The 26,821-nt window shown below is 41.9% G+C and overlaps 1 protein-coding gene across 14 annotated transcripts in view; it reads right to left on the reverse strand.

Annotated features, from left to right (window-relative positions):
- Positions 1–26,821, reverse strand: part of FIP1L1 (factor interacting with PAPOLA and CPSF1) — an 81,810-nt gene that overhangs the window by 16,277 nt on the left and 38,712 nt on the right. For 11 of the 14 annotated variants that reach the window (XM_005299093.5, XM_042841895.2, XM_005299095.5 and 8 more), the window contains 4 exons: positions 14,274–14,300; positions 13,661–13,715; positions 10,168–10,214; positions 681–900 (listed from right to left, as the gene is read on the reverse strand). In XM_005299093.5, the coding sequence (XP_005299150.1) occupies positions 681–900; positions 10,168–10,214; positions 13,661–13,715; positions 14,274–14,300 (349 nt within the window). The remainder of the gene's footprint in view (positions 1–680; positions 901–10,167; positions 10,215–13,660; positions 13,716–14,273; positions 14,301–26,821) is intronic. The other 3 variants (XM_065598042.1, XM_065598044.1, XM_065598046.1) reach the window with 1 other exon arrangement.

The raw sequence follows: 26,821 nt of genomic DNA on the forward strand, positions 1-26,821 counted from the left end.
TTTGGATCACATCCAATTCAACATTAAATGCTCTGTTCTTGTGCATAAAGACATATCGAAGATAGCAGTACTGTCTAAGTTTAATCACTTAAAAAATAAAAATTATTAGAGAGTTGAAATGTCAACAAAGGAGTTATCTGTCTGAAAACAAAAAATTCTTGACCTTTTAGTGAAGCCTGCAGTTCACAAATAAATAGCTTGGACAGAACATTATTCATTCCCAACTACTCTCAAAACCCACCAAACAAATCAACCCATTTTTAGCAGGCAGTAATACTACTGTTTCAAATTAGAGTCAACTGTATGTGGACATCGCTCTTAGAAAAGAAGCAGAAATTCCAATTGTAAAATAATAGAGAACCCACAGATTCCACAGTTGTTTTTTGAATTAATGAGGTCAAAGAGCTGCTTCTCTCCCTCATACACAAAGCTTAAATCACATTCTTAATGCCTGCAGCCCTATAAGTAGTTAGTACATAAAGTATATTTTTACACTTTTGTTTTACATTTGGAAATTGTTGCTAGTTTCCAACAGAAAACAAAGGGAGACGGAGACTCACATCCTCTCGCCCCTTGAGAGCATGCAGCTGCACACCAAGGGTTTTAAGTGTTGAAGCACACTACCTAATATGGACACAACACTTAAACACAGTATTATAGTTAACTATTTTATTACTAACCTGTTGAAAACACTTGGAGTTGGGCTGTGATCACGTTCCCTGTCTCTCTCTCTGGTACGTTCTCGTTCCCTATCACGATCACGATCACGATCCCTCTCTCGGTCTCTCTCTCTCTCTCGTTCTCTATCTTTCTCTCTTCGTGCATAATAATCCCACTGTTTGCTGGTGTCCACAAGACTAGGCCACGAAGGAGCAGAACCTGCAAGGTGCGGAAAGGTGACTAAAGAAAAAAATGCTGGTATTAGCAAGAACAAAAGCTGGTAAAATATAATATGATTCACTCTTGAAATGAGAGTTTTGTACATGCACATTTTTTCCTTCACAACTCTACATATTATTTGAAACTAGGTACAGTATTTTACTATGATGGCAATCCAAGATCTCAGACCCTCTTCTGTTGCATTTTAATTCCAAGGATACATGGTTACCAGTGTACATTTTATTTCTTCAGATATATATCATGCAGAATGTCTGAATTCTAGGTCACTACAAATAAAACAGTCACACAAACACTTCCTAAGAAGGATCAGATTTTTTATGTGATTAGCTTAGTTTTACTTTTGCAAAACAAACAGGAAATAAAAACACTCGAACAAACATAGATCCTTATAAATGATGTGGCTCTGAAAGTATAATTAAAAAAGGGGGAGGAAAGAGTGTTTCCTACTTTGGTCAGTTTAATTATTTTAAAGAAAAACATTATGGAAGTAAAAAGGTACACAAAATAAAAATAGTTGCAACTAAATGTACAATTTTTGACAGTTACATTCCATATTTTCTCTCGAGTTCATATTCTACACTAAATATTTTTCAAAGCATTTCCAATTATAGAACATAATAGTAAATGTGGAAGTCTCTTCTGTAAATTAGCCTTGGGGAAGCTATTATAACCAGCTAAAGGAAATAATTATTTTGTTTATCTTATACAAATATACCATTCTAATAAACGTTCACCAAGAACCAGTTATTAAAACATATTACATTTTAAGAAAATGAAATACGTACTTCAGTTTAAGACTTTTTGTAAAACAGAATATACTCGTTTAGAGGAGAAAAATTTTAAACCAGACTTTCTGATAAGAAAACATCCTCTCACACTCAAGAATTTTCTGTAACCAGCAGTGGGATAGAAAGACTCTCCAGTATGTTCTGATGTCAGGAAGACACCAAAATGACTAGAGACCTGGCTTAGTAGCCCAAAGATAATGCTCAATGGGACAATTGGAGTGCCTCATTCTACCCAACAGTGACTGCTTTATTTTACTGAGACACAGCACTCTCTAGTGGACTTAGGGTCTCAAAGTTAGGAATTCCTGAGTGCTCTTATCTGCTTTGCGACCAACTCACTGTGTGACTTTAGATAAATCAGTTTAACTGCAGTGAGTTACCACTTTTCTCCATCTGTAAAATAGAATAATACTTATCTAACTCATGCGTTGTTATGAGGGCAAGTTAACAACTGTACAGAGCTTTCAAAAATATAAAGTGTTACATAAGTGCACGAAGAGGCAGCACTAATGGGTTCTGAAAAGACTCATGTTCAGTCTTCTTTGTCTAAGATGCCTGTGAATGTGCCTGCAGCAGGGTGCTTGACCAGAAGTGTAAAATACTGGTTCGCCAAGGGCACCATGAACTAATACAAAAGATCCTTTGAGAGGGGGAAGATGGGGAGAGGGAGGAGGAACTTCAGCATTAAAATACTATTTCCAGTGACAACACATATAATGCATAACAGCAGCAGCAGCAATAAAGTGCTTTACATCTACAAAATGCTGAACAAACATTAGCTGATGTTTGAGTTTAGGAATATAGGGAAAACGAGGAGTTAAAAAAAATCCTAGAACAACAGTGTTTTGTTTATTATGTTGCCAAAACTAAAATTATTCTATGTAAGGAAAGCAACCAGAAATAGCAAATCACAAAAAAAACCAAACAGCTGGACTTTAAAGACTGCTAATTTCCTTAACTTGCCATGATTTCAACAAGGTATGGATGGTCTCCAGGGCTTGAATACACTGGATGAGAGAGACTGTTCTAATTAAAAATATGAAATTATATTTACTAAATTCTATTGTTTACATTAAATGTAAGTTGCAAAACACAAATGGTAATGATTTTTACTTATTATGGAATCTACATCCATGCTGATTCTGTCTGCTCCCTTCTATGCAATAACTACAGTGATTTCCATATTCTGCCAAATACACCAAAAAATTCATCTGACATAAGCAAAGTATGTCATTTGCATCTCAGTGACCCAGTGCTCTGGCTTTATATAGCTCGGATTGCAGCTATTCTGATTTCATCTATAAGAGTTCTCAACATGCAAGAAGTTAAAAAATAGAATTGCTTTCAAACATAATCAAGATTAGTATTTTGTGTCTTCTACTAGGAACAAATCTAAATATTGTGTTTCTTCTTGATTGATCTGTACTAAGCTTCACACTGAAACAACGCTACTGATCATTTCTAGATTGGGAGAGAGGAGTAGCAAATAAGGTTGGTGATTGTTATTTCAGGTACGGGAAATTTTCAATTTATTCAATACAGCTGGAGACTAACGCTGCTTCGGAGAACAGTTTCATACAAATAAGACTATACTGTGTCATGTACAACAGCAAAACATTAACTCATCTTATTTGTGTTGTAGAAAAAGCTGTTTTTCGAACTTTTTTGCAATACTTATACTAAATTTGTAATTCCATTTTAAATGGAGAGAGAACATTAGACTGGGAAGAGTATCAGTACTCACAGACCTATGAGTAAACATCACCTCAAAACCCACAGTTAGAGGGAAGACCAGGGGCACCAGATTAGAAATTCTGATCACGTCTACCTCATTTTTCCTTGAAGACCCTATGGACAACTGGCGAACTGATAGCATTATGACAGAGAAATTACATGATTTTAAACTGTTTAAAATTTTGTTTTTTGTTAATACTAATACTACTGCAACTTTCAAGAGAAAAGATGCATTTCTTAAGGATTCAAACAACTCTGGTCCTTTCAGTTAAGCACTAAGAGAGCTCACAATCCATGTCTCAGACTTCTAGCAAAGCCTGAGAAGGCTAGACAACATTCCTGACATTCTAAGATAAAACATCAGCAGGAAAACAAAATCAAAAATAAAAAGCCCTTATAACATTCATTTATAAAAGAGAGCTAGCATTTTCTATACATTATGAAGCAAAAAAACCAGACAAGTCAATTTTTTGCTCTTTGAAGGTCACCTTTAAACATCTTCCTTTATAATCTCCTTCATAAAATTCAGTCTAAAAAATCTAGTATGTTCAAGCAACATTAATAAAGTTGATTATAGTAGGCCATGCATTCAAAAACGGTCTTAAGGAATAAAAATAGATATTTAGTTGATAATTTAAGATAGAATCATCCTTCAAATCAATCAAAAAAGCCAAAGCAGCAGGAATCATGGCAAGAGAGGTTTGTTTACTTGCAGAGTATGAAAAAAGTGCTAATTTGAGCGTAGAAAACAGCAAGGCTCCTATTTTGTCAAATATATACCATATAAAAGAATAGCATTTATACATCCCTAATATATGCTTAATATGTTTAAACTATTATGTAATCAAAAAGAAAATATGTAAATATTACATTGATTATATCAATTAACATATGTTCCATAAAACATTTTACAAACTATATGTCTATAAATGATTGAAAATATGTAGGGATATACTGAAAATATATTATTTTTCTCAAAAGGGTGATATTTTTATATTTAACATACTGCTCGTGTTAAAAAAATGTCATGTTTTCAAAAGTACCTTTACAATATGTTTCCCTCCTTGTGGGTCACTGTGCATGCGTGGCAACATTAAGGCCTTTTCTCTATCATTAGTAACTGAGTGCATTAATATTTTTTGCCTAAATTAATGCTGAAGACGTCTGTATTCAGCTGAGTTTTTTGTTTTCTTTCTTTCTTTCTTTCTTTCTTTCTTTCTTTCCTTCCTTCCTTCCTCAACACATGGTTCTGTCTGGTTTCCTTCAATTCTGTCCCTCTGCCCTTTAGGAAAGTAACTGGAGTTCAGCATTACTGACAGTTCCAATCATCCAATGTCCCTCCAACAGCATCCTCAAAGATTGTCTCTTGGGATTTTTTCTTCTGCCGGATGATTTCAGATGAGCATCCTTATTCAGATGAATGAGACAACTAGTCCAGACCTTCGCCCTAAGATCGAGTGATGCATACCACACCAAACTCTAGCTGGATCTGATAGTAGAATCTTTACTGGAAATCTTTTCTGCATTGTGCAGCCTCTCAAGATCACCAGTCCTTCCTTGGAAGGCCCACTTGCAAAGTCTTGATTAGAAAGGGGTTGTCTTGTATCAGGTTACAGCACCAAATGAGGATTAGCAGCTCAGTACTTGTGCCTTTGGAGACCTTTTTAGTAGAAAGTCTCCCAGAGTCATGATGACAGAACTTCTTACAGAAGCTTACTGAATCAGTGTTTTAGTCCTAGACTCTTTCTGAGATCCTCCATTGGTCCTGAGGTATTAGGGTGCCTTATACCAATACTGGGAATGCACAGATGCCACTCTGAACTACTAAAGTGATTCTTTTATATCTGTTAGACTTTGATATCACTAACCATAGCTGGGTTTGTTTGTTTTTGGTCTTGCTACTGATTGGGGAGACAGGGAGAAAGCCAACGGTCCTTTCAACCAGATTTCAGAGGGTGATGTTGGGCAATCACTCTTCTGAGAGCTCTTTTGTGTAGGGTTCAACAAAATTTGTTATCCCTTCTCTAGTGGGCTCATAGACCATTGAACAGAAGACAGCAAGACATTTGGGCTGAAATCATCAGTATGCAGGTAACACAGCCTGATGCTTTTTTCCAAAAACAGATGGTCCAGTGTCTACTTTTCCAGAAATTAGAATATGAATAGAAATGAGCAGTCTGAGGCTCAATCCAGACAAAACTGAGAAGATTCTTGGTCCTAGTAGGCTGGGTAAGGAACTGATGGGTTTGGCAAAACTGGCACTTGGCTCCTGTTATTAAAGGGGCTCAACCACCTGTTTCAAAGCAGGCCCACAATTTGGGAGTATTTTTGGATTCCCAATTACTCTTGTTTTCTGAGGCAGCATCTGTAGACAAAAGTGATATTTCTCCCATCTGAGTCTGCTAAGATGTTTGCAACCACTTCTCCACAGTTGTGTACAGTGGCAGTCATTTCTGAGTTGTGATCCGCAGATTAGATTATTTCAATACCCTTTTGGGAAGCTAGGGCCAATATAGTATATAGCAGCATCCTACTTTATGTCACCCAAAGTGAACATTCTGTTCTCTGAAAACTGCAAACTTCCGAATTGCACCTGAGTACAAATGCAAGATATAGTCGATAAAGCTCCACATGGTTTTGGTCCACATTAATCTCTCCTTATACACTACTGCAACAACTGAGATCAGGTGGGAACCTCTTGCTAACAATCCCTACATATGAACATTTGCAGGTAGGTAACAGGAGGTCTATATGGCAGAAACTCACTCTCCATATTTGTCTGATAAAGTCCAAGTCTACTGAGCTTCAAAGAATGATCGAAAGACATCTATTACCAAGAGAGTTTGTTATGAAATATGTACTGTATCCAAGACAAATATATTCATTAAAAAAGTAGCTTATTTTTTCAATACTGTAGATATTCCCAGTGAAAACCGATGGCACATTTTAGACATTTTTTATGTACACTGAAAACCAGGAACTAAACCTAGAAGAATTAAAATGTATGTGAGGAAACTGACTTAATACATTATAAATTAATACTTAAACTTGAGAGCCTTTAGTAAATGGGATCAAAAACTAAGCCCCTCATTTTTTCTCAAGTTACAGCAATTCTGACAGACAGAAATAGAGAAAAGTCATCCATTTAAAACTTGTATTGTATTTTGATAATAAAATTTTTTGCTTTTTAGGAATGAAGTTGTGAGGCTGGAAAAATCATGTACTGGATTTGCATGTTTTAAGGAGCCAATACATTCCTACTCTCTGAAATAAAAAGTGATGCTCAAAAGTTAGAGTTTCAAACTTGTTACTGGCACCTGAGCCAGCTATGTGCTCAGAGGGGGCAAAAAACGGAGAGGAAGCACCACATGTTCCTCTCTAGTTAACTTTTCCAACTGACTTAATAAGCAACAGCCATAGGTTTCAGGAGTGAGCCATTTCCAGCTTGTCTTCACTGGAGAGAGATTCACCACAATGGATCATGTTAGAGAGAATAAGAGAAGAGAATGGGAAAAAAAATCCAGATACTATATTATTTAACGTAGAAAAGACAGTTTAAAAAAATAAATACTCGCATACATGCATTAATCAGATCACATCTGTCTTCTACTACAGGCGTCAATTTGACCAACATCTGTGATCAGTTACCTGAAAATAAAATTCTGGTATGCCCATTCACAACTAAATGTCCCTTCAACTTTCCATTTTTTCCCTCACTTGCTGCTTGGTCCTCACAACCACATATATGCACTGCTTCTGCTTTTACTTTGCCCAGGAGACAGGAAAATATTCATTGCAAGGATGATCATCTCTGTGAGAGCTTTTTTTTGAGTCAATCTCAGTATGACATTAATATCAACCCTGCAGGCCGATCACAGCCTTCTAAAGTAGAAAATGCTGAGCTGGTTCTGCCACTATCTAGCACAGCAATAAAGGTGGCTTGAAATAGCTTACCCTTGTAACCAAAACATTTCCCAATGTGAAATAAAGACTTCAACTGAGAGTACAGCTCCAGCCAAGAGCAAAAGAGCAAACTATAGTAGGTGGATGGTTTTTTTCTTTATAAGCAGTGTAGTTAGTAACATCTATAATTAATGTTCAGCACTTTCCATGGTAAGACCCTTTTCGATTTGCTTATAACTTTGCAAAACTTTAATATTTGGGTTCAATTTTTCCATGCTGTGTGCACGCCTTAGTCTGAATTTTTGGGGGGAAATTTCCAGAAGCATGGTTCATCTATTTCTGAGAACAAAGTTAAAGACAAATAGGGTGTTTTGCCCATATTCAAAAATTCTTCCAACTGTTTCACTAAGACAATCCAGGCTCTAGGAAGTATTAAGAAGATGCTTTGGAGAAAGGACTTAAACTTAAGGTAGGGAGATTGCCCTGAGGTTAGGGATACGTCTTTTGCCATTCCTATGAAAATCCACCCTAATTTGACCAAGTTATGAGCCTCTAAAAATGCTCAGTAGAGATTTGTTAGGAGTTTGGCAGGTAAATTTTCTGAAGACACAGTCTGTACTAAGCATACTCTGTACCAGGGCTGCAGGGTCTGAGCAGCACTTTCTCTGAAATTGCTGCTTCCAGCACCCAGGGGGCCCTATGGCACTGAGCACAGTAATTGAGAGCAGGGAGAACTGGAATGGGGGAGAAAAAGAAGAGACAGTCATGGAAAAGACAGAGTGGGAATGTGGGGACTGGAATGAGAAGTAGAGAGCAGAGATGGTGATCAGCAAAATGTGCACCTTATCTCACTCTAGTGGCTGGTCCACAGAGCACGACAACCTACCACTGTTATCATTTACTCTTAGCTCAAGTGGCAGATGCTGTCCATCTCAAGTTTCTAATCCTGAAGATAAATCATTTGGGTATTAATATGATTACACAGGATGAAACTGTTGGTTTTTCAGTTTGCTTTTTTAAAAAGCTAGGAAGTTAAAAAAAAAACGACAAAAAATACATTGAAAAATGTTTGCAAACTCAAGCACTCAGAAGTTAGGAATGACAGAGTTAAGGTTATTTGTGTAACATTAATAAGATTTACATTAATTGTAAAATTAATTACATTAAATGTCTTCTTAATTTAAATTAAATACAGTTTTATTTTTTAAATAAACCTACTTAAATTTACATTTCAAATTGACAACCGATGTTGAGGAGGCCTAACCTTATTATAATAACTTCAATAAGCTATTAAGTAATTTACATTAAATACAAAAAAATAATATTAAACAGTACATGTTTGTTGCCAAGTTTTAAAGAAAGGCAAACCACTGAACTGGTGAACGTCACTGCTAAGCACCTAGAACCAGAGCCTGCCTAAGTACTAGACCAGCTTTTGACAGCAATTGCCTCTGTTTTGCGGGTATAGAAAAAAAACTGTCATTTCAGTTTACTCAACTAACACAGTTAAATTACTCTTCAAAGTTATTAAACTAATCGGGAGTTTAAAAAGGACAGCTTTCCTCTTTCAATCTATGCATAAAAACTAAGTGTGAGAGGCTGAGATCTACTAGTTCTAAAGCCTTGATGGATTTGGTGATGCAGAAACAATTGGCTTAACTAACTACAGACAATACTTCCTTTCTTTAATAAATCAGTTAGCTTTCAAAGCAAAATGTGTTTTGATACATTTGATAATTTTTTTCTTATGTTTCCAGCACTTACAGTAGTTTTATTTGATAAAAAAGGTGGTGCTGTTGTGCATTTTTAATTGATTTTGAATTACCATCCAAACAGAACTTGACACAAATCACAAGTAAAAAATTAATCCTTATCTAGTAAATAAGAAATGCATTATTCACAATTTTCTAACATGTAAAAATTAAGAATCTGAATAAATGTAAATTAAGTTATATAAACTGCTTAGGTAAATGTGTAGAGATATAGAGTATCCTCCTGGTTAGCAAAAAAAAAAGAGTATCAAACTTAGAATAAAGACTGTACTGAGTTTCAAGTCAACATGTTTTAATGGTTACCAACCAATGAGAATCAATCTTTCTTTAGGAAAAGAACGTAAGTACAAATGCAAAACACAATTAAAACACATGATTTAAATCAAGGATTCCTGATTTAAATCATGATTACAATCTGTGATTTAAATCAATTCACCTTACTTTTTTTTTTTTAATAGGAAATGAAATCTTGCTCTAGAAAGGGCGCGGGTGCACACACACACACACACACACACGGAGTGTACTAGATTATCCAGTGCCCCACAGCGCACACATATACCAAGAAAATACTGAACTACTTGCCTTCCATTGTCATCTGCAACAAGTTTATAGCATGTGCAGGAAAAATACCTTAACAAAACAAGTTTGCATCTTTCCAACCACTGTTACAGATTTTGTTGGGTACAGTTTTGAAGGTACATGAAGAGAAAATGTCTGTCCACCTGCTAGTGATACACAATGAATTCTATTGGTGTTTGCATGGTTTTTAAAAAACAAAAAACAAACACATTCGCATTGAAGCAGAATGGAAGAATGCCCCATCACAGAAATTTCAATTTAGAGGACAGAAAAATGAATGAATAGGTAAGCAGGTATTTACCAGTAGCTGCTAATATGAGGTGCTAGAAATTCAGTCATGATAATACTCATTTTGATCTTTTGCACCATCTTATTTTGACTAATGGATAGATTCTTGTTTACATTTAAACTGAAACAACGTAGCTATAGCTATTTTAAACACTTTTTAACAAAGCTTAAATAAAATCCTCAAAGCTGATAACCATACTCACACGGAAATGCACGAGCAGAGCGGCTGTCATAGCCAGAAGAATGTCCACTGTTGAAAGGTAAATATACAAGTCAGGTTCCTGCCCACACCTGAATGGATCTATCTATCTATATCTATATGTAGATATATATATATATATATATATATATATATATATACACACACACAATATATATATATATACACACACACACACTCATATATATAGTGCCTGATTTTATTCTTCACAATTCTTAGAAGTATGTGACTAAAAGAGTATATTTTAAAGGGGATTATATTTAAATAATATGCCCTCCATCGTAAGCCTTCCTACTATAAAAAACAATTTAATTATCAGTTGCACTGAACAAACACAGATGTCTAATATATAAATAGTTTAATACTGATGTAGCAAGGAGGATTCATATTCTCCCTTAACATTCCTAATTTTTTTAAACATTTGTTCCCAAAAATGTCTGAATATGTTTTATATTATATATAAACTATTCTGTCTTGTCCTCACTGGATTGTCTATTTCGATATGTTACTTGTATTCCAAAAAACAGTTACAAATATTGGCAGAGAAATCATACTCCATGCCCAATTGCTTGGCAACAAGCAAATTTGTGAGTGAAAGCTTCCTAATATCCTTCCTGTTAAATAAATAGGTATGGAAGTGAATCCAATTTTTTCGAACCCATATGCATATAAAAGCAGGTGGGCTTCAAATGGATTGGTCTATAAATATTCTTCTAAATCAACTTCATATTTTCGAGAGCTACTTCTTTCAATGATAGCCAACTTAAATAGGTAAAATATAGAGGTTGAAAAGGACGATGTGCACATAGGGCTCAAATTCAATTTTCTATAACCTTTGATAAGTTTTATCGCTTCCTAGATAGCTTGAATTAATCAACTACACCTTATTTAACACATTTACTTAAGTGCTACTTTTGTTCTTGAAGACAGCCTCACAGTATAAAAAGGCTTTTGGATCAGTATGGTTTTAAAAATAGAATAATGAAAGCCTTATGCAATGTCTCAACATTTTAGGGTATTTGTCAGAGCTGGAATGCAAGGTTTTAATATAAACTAGATAAAGAATTTTGCAAAGCTGTACTATACTGAGGAACCTATATAATTTATTCTCATAATAAATAAAAATAGCCATAAAAAATACAATGACCCAAAGAAACAAAGTCAAGCTAGCATATATTTCAGACCTTTTGAACGGTTCTCTGTATTGCTAAGTCTTCTTTACTTGCAAAATCTTAAGAAAAGTACTTCAAATATATATTTTATTTCCTTCAGCAAATTTTAACATTCCGGTTGGTGGGAATGTAAATCTTTGGGTTGTGCATGACCTATGTTAAAAATAATTCTTTCAGCTGTTTCACTGAGAAGCTTTATCTCCTCCATACTGTGGAGCAGGGACTTGAAATCTGGCAAAGGGGCTGCTCTGATGTCAAAAATGTGCCTTTAACCGTCTTTGTGAAATTCCACCCAAATTTGGCCAAATTATAAGCCACTGAAAATCTCATTTTGCACATGCTCACTAGAGGTTTGTTAGAGGCTGACAGTAGATAACAGCCTACTGATATTACCAGTTACCCCATAAATTCAAATGGTAGCGGTCTGTCCTATGAATCTAAAGGATCTGATAGTGCTGCTGACCTATGTGAAGATTAATATGGTTCTATATATTTCTGTGGGGTTTTTTTCCAATTAAAATACTACATACAAAAACAATTATATTACAAGAATGTAAGGCAAGCACTCGAAAGTAGGAAATGCCAGAGTTGAGGTTGTCTGTGCAACTTTAATTTGGCTCCCTTGAGCATATGCATTATGAAATCAATAGGAGTTAGGTGCCTATGCACTTTTGAGAATACCACTAGGTTCATCCCTGCATCTTGCCTAGATATATTTAAAAATCTGGCCCATAGTTTTTAATCACATGATTGCATACTATTTTTTCCACAGGACTCTTACTTCTTCAGCATACAAGATGTTCAGGACCATCTTAACACTACAAGCACTCCAGCTGCAAAGCTGCAGCTAGGTGACTGTAGCACCATAGTGCAGATACTTCCTACAGCAATGAAGGGGTTTTTCCATCAATATAGGTAATCCAACTCACCGAGTGGTGGTAGTTAGGTCAATAAAAGAATTCTTCCAATAACCTAGCTGCATCTACATTGGGAGTTAGGCAGGCTTAACTACGCAGTACAGGGGTTTGAATTTTTCATACCCCTACGCACCTGGCTATGCTGACCTATCTTTTAAGTGTAGACCACATCTGTATTAGTGTGTTGTGATTTAGGATATTGCAGGCAGGACCTGATTTGTTGCAAAGCAGGAAGGTGTATAGTAAATAAGGTTGGGGACTACAGGAAGAGAAAGGATGGTCTTGTGGTTTAGACATTTGAAATGCCTCCCTGGAGAAATGGATTCTATCCCTTCCTCTCCCACAAAATTCCTATGTGATGCTGGGAAAGTAATTTAAACCAACTTTTCACAAGTGGCCACTGTGCGCATTTCATTATCTAGGGACCCAACTTGAGACATTTTGGGCCTGATTTGCAGAAGTGATAAATACTCACAACTGCAACTGGAGTCGATGGGGCCTGAGCTTTGAATAACAAGTGCTAAAAAATGTTAAGTGTTTAAAAAAAATCAGGCCCTAGACATTTCAAGTTAGATTCCCAATATTTGTGGACATGACAATTTGGCCTTAATCTCTCTCTCTCTCTCTCTCTCAGATCCTCATCTACAACATGGGGATATTTTTACATCGGGGGGATGGCTCAGTGGTTTGAGTATTAGCCTGCTAAATCCAGGGTTGTGAGTTCAATCCTTGAGGGGGCCACTTAGGGATTTGGGGAAAAAACAGTACTTGGTCCTGCTAGTGAAGGCAGGGGGCTGGATTCAATGAACTTTCAAGGTCCCTTCCAGTTCTAGGAGATAGGATATCTCCATTAATTTAATTTATTTATCTTACCTTATGGGGATGTTGTGAAGCACTCTGATACTATGGCGATCAGTGTCAACAGTTGCATAGACAACCTGATTTCCAGCATTTCCTAGACTTTGAGTGCTTGACTTTGCAACCTTAACTTTTTGTGCGTATAATATATATGCTGTTCCAGAGAAACACAGTAAGATTAAGTTAGATAATCCATTGAATAATCTGAGAATCTCTGAATAATCAGTACCCTAACTAATGAGAGAGCTGCTCTATTCTTAAATCTTGCATCAATATAATGGGATAGATCTACAGGATGACAGATAGCAAAATACTTTATACACAAACAATGTTAGCTGTATTAAAGCCTTCTGAAATTTTAGACGACAGTAACTCCAGGGAACACCCAAGATAGAAAATGATGACAAAAGCAGAATTTTTTTCTTTATAAGGAACATAAAAATTATTATGCTTACTGTAAGGATTTTTTTTTTTAAAGCCCCATGTTGAAAGGGATGAAAATTAATAAATGATTTCAAACAAAATTTACCTTTCTATTGTTGGTATAAGAGAAGGTGGCGGACCTCCAGGTGGGGGAGGAAAACCTGAAATATTTAATTGGAAAACACAAAAAATTGGGTTAGGTATATAATGGCATACTAATTTCAGAGAAGCAGAGCTGAAGCAAAGTATTACCGTCTACACAATACACAACTACTTAACAAAAAGCAGGGTCAAGTCCTAAATATGTACATATTTTCAGTGTCTTAATTTCATCTGCCATCAATCTTAAAATATTTACTTTAAGTATTTTCTATTGTGCTGCAACTCTTGAGAGGTTATCAAGAATGCTTTGCTCCAACAACAAGTCTCTGAATAATTTTAATGAGCTTCTTCTCGGGGGAGGATGGGGGGGGAGGGAGGGGAAGAGGGGAGTGTAGTTCTTAGGGAAGTGTCACGTTGGTCCCATAATCAGGAACATTAAAACTGTTCCATCTCTACCTTCAATAAAATCAACCAGGCCTATGTCTACACATATAGTTTTATGTTTATGAACTTTTATCTTGATATGAACAAGCAGATGTAGGCAACTGCGTGTTGCACATTCAAATTTAAGTTTCACATTTTTTAATAATGCTTCAGAAAATATGTAAATAAATTACCTGGTGGTGGCACAGTTATTGGTATACCTAAGAAATAAAAATATATGATGCATACTAAGTCAATTTTAGCAATAATTTGTGTTCATTATCAGCAGAGCTAATTAAAATTATGTCATCAAAATAAAGAACGAAAGTATCTAATTTCCCTGTCCTTAGAGTAAGAATCATGGCTGTCTCAGTGTTATCAACTTGTCATTTTATCTCGAGTCTCATGATATTTGGGGTTTTATTTAAAACTTCAGCTCCTGAGAATTGTTTTCAATTAATACAACTACAACAAAAACCCCAGTAAGTTTCAAGATTTCAAAGTTGCAAATAATACCTTGAAAATGTGACCCAAGCACACCCGAAACATTCAAAAACCAGAAAGCAAATAAAAAAAGCTGTTTTGTTGTTGTTGTGTTGTCGTTTTGTTAGTTTGGCTTTTAATGTGTCAAAAAAGGAACTTTTGGGAGCAAATCTGAATTACATAATTTAAACCCCCTTCAAACTCTAAACTAGCCACAGGTACAATTGGGTTTAATAGAATATGTATCACAATACTTCACCAAGTACACGTACCTACTTTAGGCTCTGATCCAAAGCCCACTGAAGTCAATGAAAAGACTGACCAATCCTGCATCTTAGTGCCCAATCCTGCAAACACTTATGAACATTCATATCTTTATGCACAAGAGTAGTCCCACTGAGTTTTAAAAGACAAGTTTTTGCAGAATCAGAGGCTAAAGTACTAAGACCAAAATTTTCAAACTTGGAAGCCTAAAGTTCAACACCTAAATGAGAGCACACATCCCACTAATTCATTTCAATGCAAATCTTTTCACTGATTTAAATTGGAATTATGGATGCTCACCACATCTCAAAGTAAAGATACTTTCCTCAGATGTCTAAATATAGATTTAAGTGTCTTACTTTTAGGCATCCAAATTTGAAAACTTTTGCCTGAGGATCTGTGCAGATTGTATTAATGAGCTTTTTCAGGTAAAACAATATGTTTAAAGCAATATTTCCTGTCTAAAATTATAACTACAAATAATATAACATTTTCTGTTTGAATAGTGACAATTTGTTAATATTTACAGAGAGTTCTTTGAATTATCAAATCATATCAGTTTGAAACATTCAGCTCCAATATGAAAGCATCTGCTAATCATTTATTTTTCACAAGACTCCAGATATGTATATCTTCTAGATCATCATAAAGGACATTTTTAAAATATAAAAATCTAAAGAAATCAGGGGTAATTTGAAGCAAGCATATTCCATTTATTCCATCATATTCCATGCTCACCTAACAAAGCTCAGACCCAATCACAGGGTCCATTCTTAGACTTTCTCATGACTTACCTAGAGATGTATAGTATTAGTGTAAGATACCTTCACCTTACAGAGGTCAGCATTAAGGTTTTGCTTTGGGCGAGATCGACAGAAACTAGATGTACATATTTGAGTGGTTCTATTCTATAACTGAAAGTGAATATATTGTGGAGCAGTGGAATCCGAGCATATTATGGCATAAAACGGAAGTATAGCTGTGTCAGCCACATTCTGTTGGCACTGCAGCCTGTACTGTCTTACCAAATTTGCCAATGACTTATGCATGATTGCAGGGTGTTTAATATACAAGCTGAGATAGAGTACTGGATAAGACATATTAACTGGTGATGTGCTTGCTTTTTAATGCCTGAATTGACATGTAATGCATTTCAACAACCTTAGTTCTAAGGCAATTACATTGTTTATGTTGTAAAATATAATTTCTTGGTTTTGAACAACAAACTTAAAAGCTAATTTCCACCTGAAATGGGAAGCAGGAGATGGAAAGATCCAAAACCTGGTGGCTTTGGAGCTAGAGGTAACAGAACTTCTGAACTCAAGCAACTCCTTCACATCTGGACTAAGGGGATAACAGGACCCTGGTAATTTTAGGAATCCATTAATTCCAGAGATAAAAGCTGTCAAGATCTACTAGTTGCATTAGTAGATCTTGTAAACTGTGCTGTCTGTTCTACCTTCTGGCCGTGGCGTTTTCTACACCCACCCTTATTAATAATCTAGGAAAACTGATAGAAAAAAAGCTAGCTGGCATTAATGTGATGGTTGAAAGATCTAACACCAAAAGAGTCAGAAAATACTTCACATGAAGGGCAAGTGGGCGATATTAACTTAGTTATGTTGAACACATGGAGTATTTTCTATTCCTCTTTTCTTGGAGAATTGTTGCACTTTATCAACATACACCATTAAATATACCAAAAATGCAACATCTTAGAGATGTTACTCCAGCATACTTTTAGAATTCCAACTTAAAGGACTGATATTTCAAACTTAACACTGCATGAATGTTGGCTTTTTTGCATGTAATTTTCCATTACTGTACTAGAACAGTCTAATTTGTCAAGTTTCAGGATAAAATAAGTTTTTGTCCACTATAGGTAATGCTACAACATTTAACTATGAAAATCATCAGTGAACACCTTCTACAAAATGAGTCCTGTTGCAACAATTTGTACAATCTCAAGAAAAAATACATAAATATAAAGCACTATACTTGAGCCCAGGTAAAATTAAGACTTTCATTTTAAGATATGTACTCAACAGAGACATGTACAAAGATCCAAATTAGACCTAGTAGTGCTAATTTTTATATCTAGAGACCAATATTACTAATAGCAAATGTCTCAATACTGAAATTGATTTCCAAATTTGGAAAAGTTAACAAAAAGTAAGTTAGGCTCACTAACAGATCTTTATATTAAATCATCAAATTTCAGATTCTTCTACCTCAAGCCTTTAACTCTAGGAAAGGATTACAGGTCTGTCGCATCTTACACACGTTTAACATGCGCGATTCCAGCTTTACGCAGTCGGGGGAGGTGGGGGGAGAAGTGCGGGCGATGCCATCAGCGTGAGACACAAATCTGCTGTTCCCACTAAAATATTTTGGGGGGGGGGGGAACAACTTGACAGCAACAGCATGTCTTTAGGCCTGTGATAAGGTTCTCCTCTATAATAATCCTGGAGGGTTGGCAATAAACACACACACACACAAAAAACCCACCCACACAGTTTAAATAGTGCATCTGTCCAGGAGTGAGTGTGAGATGGGAGAAGCGAATCTGCTGTTCCCACTACAGTACTGCTGTTCCCACTACAGTACAAAGTCCCCCTGTGCCTCTCATACTGTAAGCATCTTGCCGTGCTGAGTGAGATTCTACTGTGCCTGTACTGTTTAAAGATACAGTATTCTTCATACTGTATAACATGACCCCTAAACGCAAGGCACCTACTTCATCTGGTGCTCAACCGAAGAAATGGCGATCTGTTCCAACGCTGGAGGAAAAACTGGCTGTGTTGGACTTACTGAGAGACGGTATGTCCATCGCGAACGTGGCGCGTAAATACGGCCGCAACGAATCTAGCATCCGTGCCATCCAGATTCGAGATAGAAATTTGTCAAGCCGTGGCATCAAGTGCTCCAGTGACGAGCAAAGTGCGTGATAAGACTTTAGTGAAGACTGAAAAGGCATTAAACTTATGGCTGGAAGACATGAACCGTAAACATGTGCCTATCAATGGCAACATGTTGCAAGAAAAGGCTCTTAGCATCTATGTGCTGTTCAAACCTCCTGCCGAAGAGGGACAGCCTTCTGATAAGAAGGAATTCAAAGCCAGCCAAGGTTGGCTTAACAGTTTTAGGAACCGCTTCAACCTCAAAAATTTACAGACTACTGGTGAAGCTGCATCTGCCAATGAGGAGGCAGCAAAAGCCTACCCAGAACAATTAAAGAAAATTATAGAGGAAAGGGGCTATCTTCCAGAACAAGTTTTTAATGCTGACGAGACTGGGCTCTTCGGGAAAAAAATGCCCACCCGCACTTACATTTCGAAATCAGAAAGACAAGCCCCTGGCTTCAAAGCAGCTAAAGACCGTGTGACTGGCTTGCTTTGTGGCAATGCAGTTGGGCATTTAATAAAGCCGGGCTTGCTCTATAGGGCTGCAAATCCCCGTGCCCTAAAAGGCAAGAACAAAAATCTCATGCCTGTGTTCTGGCAATCAAATAAAAAGGCTTGGGTGACGGCAGCATTATTTCTGGATTGGTTCCACAAGTGTTCCATTCTGGAGGTCAAGCAGTACCTTGAAGAGAAAGGACTTGACTTTAAAGTGTTCCTGATTGTAGACAATGCTCCTGGCCACCCTGCGGCACTCCAGTTTGCACATAACGACGTTGAAGTCGTCTTTCTCCCCCCCAATATCACCTCCATCCTCTCGACCAAGGCGTCATTAACTGTTTCAAGGCCACGTACACGAGGCTTACATTCTCACGGATCCTTACGCTATGGATACTGATCCCAATGTTAATGTGATGGAGTGCTGGTAGTCCTTCAACACTGATGATTGCATCACTTATATTAAACAGGCAATGGATGCAATCAAGCCTGAAATAGTCAATGCATGTTGGCAAAACCTATGGGAAGACTGTGTGAATGATTTTAAGGGTTTCCAGACCATTGACAAAGAAGTGCAACTCATTGTTCAGGTGGCCAGGCAAGTGGGTGGTGATGGCTTCGTCAACATCCTCAAGAAAGAAATTGAGGAATTAATTGAGGGCCATAGAGAAACACTGACTAACGAAGAGTTAGAGGAACTGATAAAATCATCTACAGAAGATGAAGATGACAACGAACAGGAAGAGCCAGCAACTTGGAATCTTCATAAACTTTCTGAAGTGTTCCAAGCAGCGAAACACTTGAATGATTTAATTTCTGAATATGATCCTTCTATGGAACGAAGCCTCAAAAATCACACGTAGCATTATGGATGATTTGAGACCGTACCAAGAAATGTTTGAGGAGCTCAAGAGACAACAGCGACAGTTGCCAATCACCATGTTTTTAAAGAAAAAACAACCAGCAGCAGCAGAGCCTACACAATTAACTTCTCGAGCTGAACCAGAGCCAACCACTTCGTCTACGACTCGCTCTCTGTCACCCAAGCCTGGCCCATCGTCTCCTGGAGCAACATCAGCCCCTGATGACTCAATAATAGTGTTGTCAGGGGAAGAGGAAGACTAATCATTGGAGTGTGTACAGTACAAGACTAGCAAGAATATCCAGGATGACTGGTGACTGTTCAGGTTTACAGTACTGTACTGTTTTCATTTTTTATTCTTTCATTCTTCAGTCTCACTTATGTTATTAAAAATACTTTAAAATTATATTTTGCATATGTAGTCTATTATATACCGTACATTGCTTTATACAATACATAGTACTGTACAGGGGTGTATACACAAAATTGTACTTTATGGGTGATTTAAGGGATTTTCAAGGGTCATTTTGACTATACGCGGTTTTTGCTTTACGCTCTGACTGCGGACCGTAACCCCAGCGTAAGATGAGACCAACCTGTATTTGTTATGTCCCTTTAAATAATGGACTGGAATCTATTTGGTGTTAGCATAGCAGTTCTTCTTTATTTCAAGATAGCAGACACCAAGTGTAAAGATCTAGACCAGCAGTTCTCAAACTGTGGGTCGGGACCTGAAAGCGTATCACAACACTGTTTTAATAGGGCTTGCTGGAGCCCGGGGCCAAAACTGAAGCACGAGCCCCACCGCCCAGGGCTGTGGCCTGAGGGCTTCAGCAGCCCTGGGCGTCAGGGCTTGAGTTATAGGCCCCATGCTCAGGGTTGAAGTCCACAGGCTTCAGCTTTGCCCTCTCCCCTCCCCGCTGCCCAGGATGGTGGGGCTCGGGCTTTGGCCCTCCAACCCGGAGTGGCGGAGCTCAGGCGGGCTCAAGCTTCAGTCCCCCATCCTGGGGTCGTGTAGTAATTTTTGTTATCAGAACGGGGTCGCGGTGCGATGAAGTTTGAGAAAAGACGGTTACTCACCGTTGTAACTGTTGTTCTTCGAGATGTGTTGCTCATATCCATTCCATTAGGTGTGTGCGCGCCGCGTGCACGATCGTCGGAAGATTTTTACCCTAGCAACACCGGCGGGTCGGCTGTGGAGCCCCCTAGAGTGGCGCCTTCATGGCGCTGAATATATACCCCAGCCGACCCGGCGCCCCCTCAGTTCCTTCTTGCCGGCTACTCCGACAGTGGGGACGGGGGGCGGGTTTGGAATGGATATGAGCAACACATCTCGAAGAACAACAGTTACAACGGTGAGTAACCGTCTTTTCTTCTTCGAGTGCTTGCTCATATCCATTCCATTAGGTGACTCCCAAGCCCAACTTAGGTGGTGGGGTCGGAGTGAGACATTGCTGTGTGCAAAACCGCTGATCCGAAGGCAGCATCGTCCCTGGACTGCTGCACTAGTGCATAGTGAGCTGTAAATGTGTGGACTGATGACCAAACCGCAGCTCTACAAATGTCCTGAATCGGAACTTGCGCCAGGAAAGCCGTCGAGGAAGCGTGGGCCCTCGTGGAGTGAGCGGTGAGGTGTGGTGCTGAGACACCTGCCAAGTCGTAGCAAGTCCGGATGCAAGACGTAATCCAGGAGGATAGGCGTTGTGATGAGACCGGTGAGCCCTTCATTCGGTCGGCCACTGCAACGAAGAGTTGCGTCGTGTTTCTAAAGTGCCTTGTGCGGTCAATATAGAAGGCCAGGGCCCTGCGTACGTCCAGAGAATGCAAACGTTGATCCTGGCGAGTAGCATGTGGTTTAGGGTGAAAGACCGGGAGAAATATATCCTGGTTGATATGAAATGGAGAAACCACCTTAGGGAGAAAGGCAGGATGTGGGCGGAGCTGCACTTTATCCTTATGAAAAACTGTGTAAGGGGGCTCGGATGTAAGCGCCCTGAGTTCAGAAACGCGCCTTGCTGAGGTGATGGCTACGAGGAAGGCTGTCTTCCAGGATAGGTACAGAAGTGAACAGGTGGCTAGTGGCTCGAATGGATGACCTGTGAGCTTGGAAAGAACCAGGTTGAGGTCCCACGTTGGAACGGGCTGACGTTGCTGTGGGTACATCCGGTCTAAGCCCTTGAGGAATCTAACGACCATCGGGTTAGAGAATACCGAAGACGCGAGTTCCCCTGGGTGAAAGGCCGATATAGCGGCCAGGTGAACTCTAATTGAAGATATCGCCAACCCCTGCTGTTTTAGGGAGAGGAGATATTCCAATATGAGAGGAATAGGTGCCTGTAACGGGGACGTGGCTCGTTGTTCGCACCAACAGGAGAACCGCTTCCACTTGGCCAGGTACGTGGTCCGTGTTGAGGGCTTCCTACTGCTCAGCAGAATCTGTTGGACAGAGTGCGAGCACTGCTGCTCTGCCTGGGTGAACCATGGAGCAGCCACGCCGTGAGGTGGAGTGATTGCAGGTCGGGGTGACGCAGCCGGCCGTGGTCCTGAGAGATGAGATCCGGGCATAATGGAAGCGGGATCGGTGTCTGAACTGAGAGCTCCAACAGCGTGGTGCACCAATGTTGTCTCGGCCACGCTGGGGCGATCAGAATCACCTGTGCCTGGTCTCTGCGCAATTTGAGCAGTACCTTGTGGACCAGAGGAAACGGAGGGAAGGCATAAAACAGGTGGTCTTTCCAGGGAAGGAGAAACGCATCTGAGAGGGAGCCCGGAGCTCGACCTTGCAGGGAGCAGAACACGTGGCACTTCCTGTTGTCTCGAGATGCAAACAGGTCTATCTGGGGAAACCCCCACTTCTGGAAAACGGAATGTATGATGTCCGGACGGATAGACCACTCGTGCGTCTGAAAGGACCTGCTGAGTCTGTCCGCTAAAGTGTTCTGGACTCCAGGGAGGAACGATGCCGCGAGATGGATTGAGTGGGCGATGCAGAAGTCCCACAGGCGAATGGCCTCTTGGCATAGAATTGACGAGCGTGCTCCTCCTTGCTTGTTGATGTAAAACATGGCCGTGGTGTTGTCGATAAGAACTAACACACAGCGGCCACGTAGGAGGTTGAGAAATGCCTGGCACGCCAGGCGCACCGCCATCAGTTCCCGAACATTGATGTGCAGAGCTATCTGGGGTGCAGTCCACAGGCCCTGGGTATGGTGTTCGTTGAGATGGGCACCCCAACCCAGAGATGAAGTGTCTGTGACCAGGTGCAGAGAGGGTTGTGGGGCGTGAAATGGCATCCCCTCGCAAACCACATTGCGATCTAGCCACCAGGTGAGGGAGGTCAGGACCGAGTTCGGGACCGTGACCACCATGTTCAGGCTGTCCCGATGTGGGCGGTATATTGATGACACCCAGGTCTGGAGTGGGCGAAGCCGAAGTCTGGCATGCCTGGTTACGTACGTGCAGGAAGCCATGTGACCCAGCAGGGTAAGGCACGACCTCACCGTGGTAGTTGGGAAGGCCTTGAGCCCTTGAATGGTGATGGTGCAAAAGCGGTTGTCTGGCAGGATGGCTTGTGCACGTCTGGAGTCTAGAACCGTGCCGATGAATTCTATTCTCTGGGTAGGTTCTAGAGTGGATTTGTCCTTGTTGAGTAGGATACCCAACTTGTTGAATGTGTGCACTATTATGTGGACGTGATCTCGAACTTGCTCTTTGGTGCGACCGCGTACCAGCCAGTCGTCTAGGTACGGGAACACCTGCATCCCTTGCCGACGAAGGTACGCTGCCACGACAGCCATACATTTCGTGAACACCCTTGGGGCCACGGATAGGCCGAAGGGAAGGACTGCAAATTGGTAGTGCACCTTGCTTACCACGAACCGCAGGAAGCGTCTGTGAGGCGGGTAAATTGCTATGTGAAAGTATGCGTCTTTCATGTCGAGGGCGGCGAACCAGTCTCCAGGATCGAGGGAAGGGATAATGGTCCCCAAAGGAACCATGCGGAACTTCAACTTTACTACGAATTTGTTGAGTCCGCGCAAGTCCAAGATGGGTCGCAGACCTCCTTTGGACTTGGGAATGAGGAAGTAACGGGAATAGAATCCCCTGCCCCTTAACTCCACTGGAACCTCCTCTATGGCCCCCATAGTAAGGAGCGTGGAAACTTCCTGTATAAGAAGTTGCTCGTGAGAAGGGTCCCTGAAGAGGGACGAGGAAGGGGGGGAGGAGGGGGGAATTGAGGAAAACTGGATAGCATATCCCCTGTCCACAGTGCGAAGGACCCAACGGTCCGAAGTTATAAGGGACCAGGCATGGTGGAAATGGGAAAGGCGATCCCGAAAGGATAGGGCTGGATCCTGTGGGATGACTGGGGTGCCGTCCTCGACCGCACCTTCAAAAGTTCTGCCTGGGGCCTGAAGGTGGTCTAGGTGGCCCCTGGTTCTGACCAGGTTGAGGGCCGGTCCACCTTCTTCTACCACCTCGCCCTCGCCTCCGGGTCGAGTCCTGTCTCTGACGAGGCGGGGGGGGGGTAGAAGCGCTGAGGCTGCGGTCTAAATGGCCTGCGCTGAGGGCCCACAACATGCATCCCCAAGGAACGCATGATCGTCCTGGAGTCCTTGAGGCTCTGCAGGCGAGAGTCTGTCTGTTCTGAAAACAACCCTTGTCCTTCAAAGGGCAGATCCTGCAGGGTTTGCTGCAGTTCCTGAGGCAGACCCGAAACCTGGAGCCAGGAGATCCTCCGCATAGCGATACCTGAGGCCAGGGTTCTCGCAGCAGAGTCCGCTATGTCTAAGGAGGCCTGTAAGGAGGTCCGAGCCACCTTCTTACCCTCCTCCACCAGGGCTCCAAACTCCTCCCTGGACTCTTGGGGAACCAACTCCTTGAACTTCCCCATAGAGTTCCAGGAGTTAAAGCTATAGCGGCTCAAGAGCGCCTGTTGATTAGCCGCTCTAAGTTGCAGCCCTCCGGCTGAGTAAACTTTACGGCCGAATAAATCGAGGCGCTTAGCCTCCTTCGATTTGGGCGCTGCGGCCTGCTGACCGTGGCGCTCCCTTGCGTTCACTGATGCCACCACCAGTGAACACGGCTGGGGGTGGGTATACAAGTACCCGTAGTCTTTAGACGGGACAAAGTATTTCCTTTCCACCCCTCTCGCTGTGGGTGGGATAGAGGCAGGAGTCTGCCATATCGTAGATACATTGGCTTGTATCGTGCGGATCAGGGGTAACGCCACCCTCGATGGGGCATCCGCTCCGAGGATATTCACGATGGGGTCGTGCACCTCCACTATCTCCTCCGCCTGCAGGTCCATATTACGGGCCATCCTACGCAGAAGATCTTGGTGAGCCCTAAGATCTATTGGAGGTGGACCTGTGCACGATGTGCCCGCCACTGCCTCATCCGGAGAGGAAGAGGAAGATGCCTCCGGTGGAACAGGATCCAAGGGAGGGTCCTGGTCTCCCTGCTCCTGGGCCGGAGCATCACCTGCGCTTGAGTCCAGGGCGTCAGGTGGTGCGGACACGGAAGCCTCCATGCCCCCTGGCGGAGGCCGAGAGATGGTGGACTCCGGGGCCCTTCTAACAGAGTGACCGGAGCGAGAGGTCGAAGCAACTGGAGCCCCTTGCGCCTGATGGTACGCCCACGGGGTCCAAAACGACCAGTGAGATGGGCCATGAGAATGGTCCTCTGTTATGTTCTGCCAATGGCCCAAGTCCTGTTCCTCGGCTTGCCCCTGAGGGGGGTATGCCGATCTCGAGAGGTCCTCCGAGGAGCGAGACCCCGATCTCGATGGCCATGGCGGTGCCGAGAGCGTCGAGACGATTCCCGTGGGCTGCGGTGCCGCACGGTGCCGGTCTGGAGATGATCTATCTCCACGCGGTGCCGGCGACCGGTGCCGGGACCGCGACCGGTGCCGATGACCTCGTCGGTGCCGGGAGTCGGATCTGGACCTCGACGAGGACCTGGAGTATGCCCGGTACCGGGAGCGGCCTCTCGACGTCGAGCGGCGCCCGTAGCGGTGCCGAGAACTACGTCTCGACGTTGATCGGTGCCGACGATCATAGCGGTGCCGAGACGTAGAGCGGTGCCGCGAAGAAGATCTTGGCCGCGAGTACGACCAGTGCCGAGGTGATATTCGGTGCCGGGACTGCGAGCGGCGTGGGGACCTGCTTCGGGACCTGGATCGGTGCCGAGGTTCCAGCCCTTGCGATGGAGGGCGCATCAAGGCAGGTTTCCCCCTCGACTGGACCGGGCGAGGCAACGGTGCCGTCGGTGCCGGTGGTTGAGGCGGTGCCGGCTCCGTGAGAGCTATTAAGTCTCTCGCCGCCGCGAAGGTCTCTGGCGTCGACGGAAGGCACTGTATCACCGCCGGCCTCGGTGGAGACGCCGTCTGCACCGGACTCAACGGCCTCGGCGCCGGAGTCGACGGTGCTGGAGGCACCTGTTTCCGGTGCTCCACCGGCGTACGCGGCTCTACCCCCGGCACTGGGGGAGCCAGCGTCTTCGGCACGGAGGTCCCCGTCTTATGGGCTTTCTTATGCCCTGGGGATAATGACCGGCGCCGAGGCACTTGCTGTGCTTGCGGTGCCGACGAGGTCCGGTGCCGGGAAGGCTCATCTGACGCCACTCGCGTGGTCGTCATGGCCGGTGCCGCCGGGGCACTGCGCACCGAGGCGCTAGGTGCCGGGGCCTGACTTGTAGATGGAGCGTCCGGACTAAGTGCCGCCTCCATCAGGAGTTGCCGGAGCCGAAAGTCCCGCTCCTTCTTGGTCCTTGGTCTGAAGGCCTTACAGATCTTGCACTTATCTGTTTGATGGGACTCTCCCAGGCACTTCAGACAGGAGTCGCGCGGGTCGCTCGTGGGCATAGGCTTAGCGCAGGAGGCGCACAGCTTGAAGCCGGGAGCGTTGGGCATGAGCCCGGGGGAGAAAGGGGGAGACGACCCCCTTAATCCCCTGAACTATTATAACAACTAGACAACTTTTAACTATTGAACTATTTAACTATAAACACTAGGACTATAACTATAACTATAACTGCGAATAACGAACTAAGCTAGGGAGAGTGGAGAACAGCTAAGCAGCGCTCCACAGTTCCAACGACCGTCAGGGGCGGTAAGAAGGAACTGAGGGGGCGCCGGGTCGGCTGGGGTATATATTCAGCGCCATGAAGGCGCCACTCTAGGGGGCTCCACAGCCGACCCGCCGGTGTTGCTAGGGTAAAAATCTTCCGACGATCGTGCACGCGGCGCGCACACACCTAATGGAATGGATATGAGCAAGCACTCGAAGAAGAACCCCTGATCTAGACAGAAAGTTATCTCCTACCTTACCTTCCATACCTTCCAATGTCAAAAATGTGTAACATAATATCAGGAGAATCAGGTAATTAGCATGAGGGGCACTCTAGTCCCTTATCTCTGATGAACACAATGTTTAAAAAGATACTCTTAGGACAAAATGGTTAGCCAATGATTTCTTTTGAGAGAGGATAGCATTGAAGCACGGATTCATTCCTGGCAGTGCTGGACTTGACCTGAAGGCTATTCTGAAGAGATGACCTAATGTACTTCCAGCACTTTTTTGGGACCCTGCCTTTAACCACCCCACTCAGTCCAAGTGTGTAAAATCTTCACAAAATGTTACAGCTTCCACTAAAGAGGAGCAGGGCCACAATGTGCTGTCACTAAGTAATACCCTTAACATTATGTGGCATGCTTGAATGAGAATATAACAAT

This window comes from Chrysemys picta, chromosome 5 (genome assembly GCF_011386835.1).
Source record: "Chrysemys picta bellii isolate R12L10 chromosome 5, ASM1138683v2, whole genome shotgun sequence".
Lineage (NCBI taxonomy): Eukaryota > Metazoa > Chordata > Testudines > Emydidae > Chrysemys > Chrysemys picta.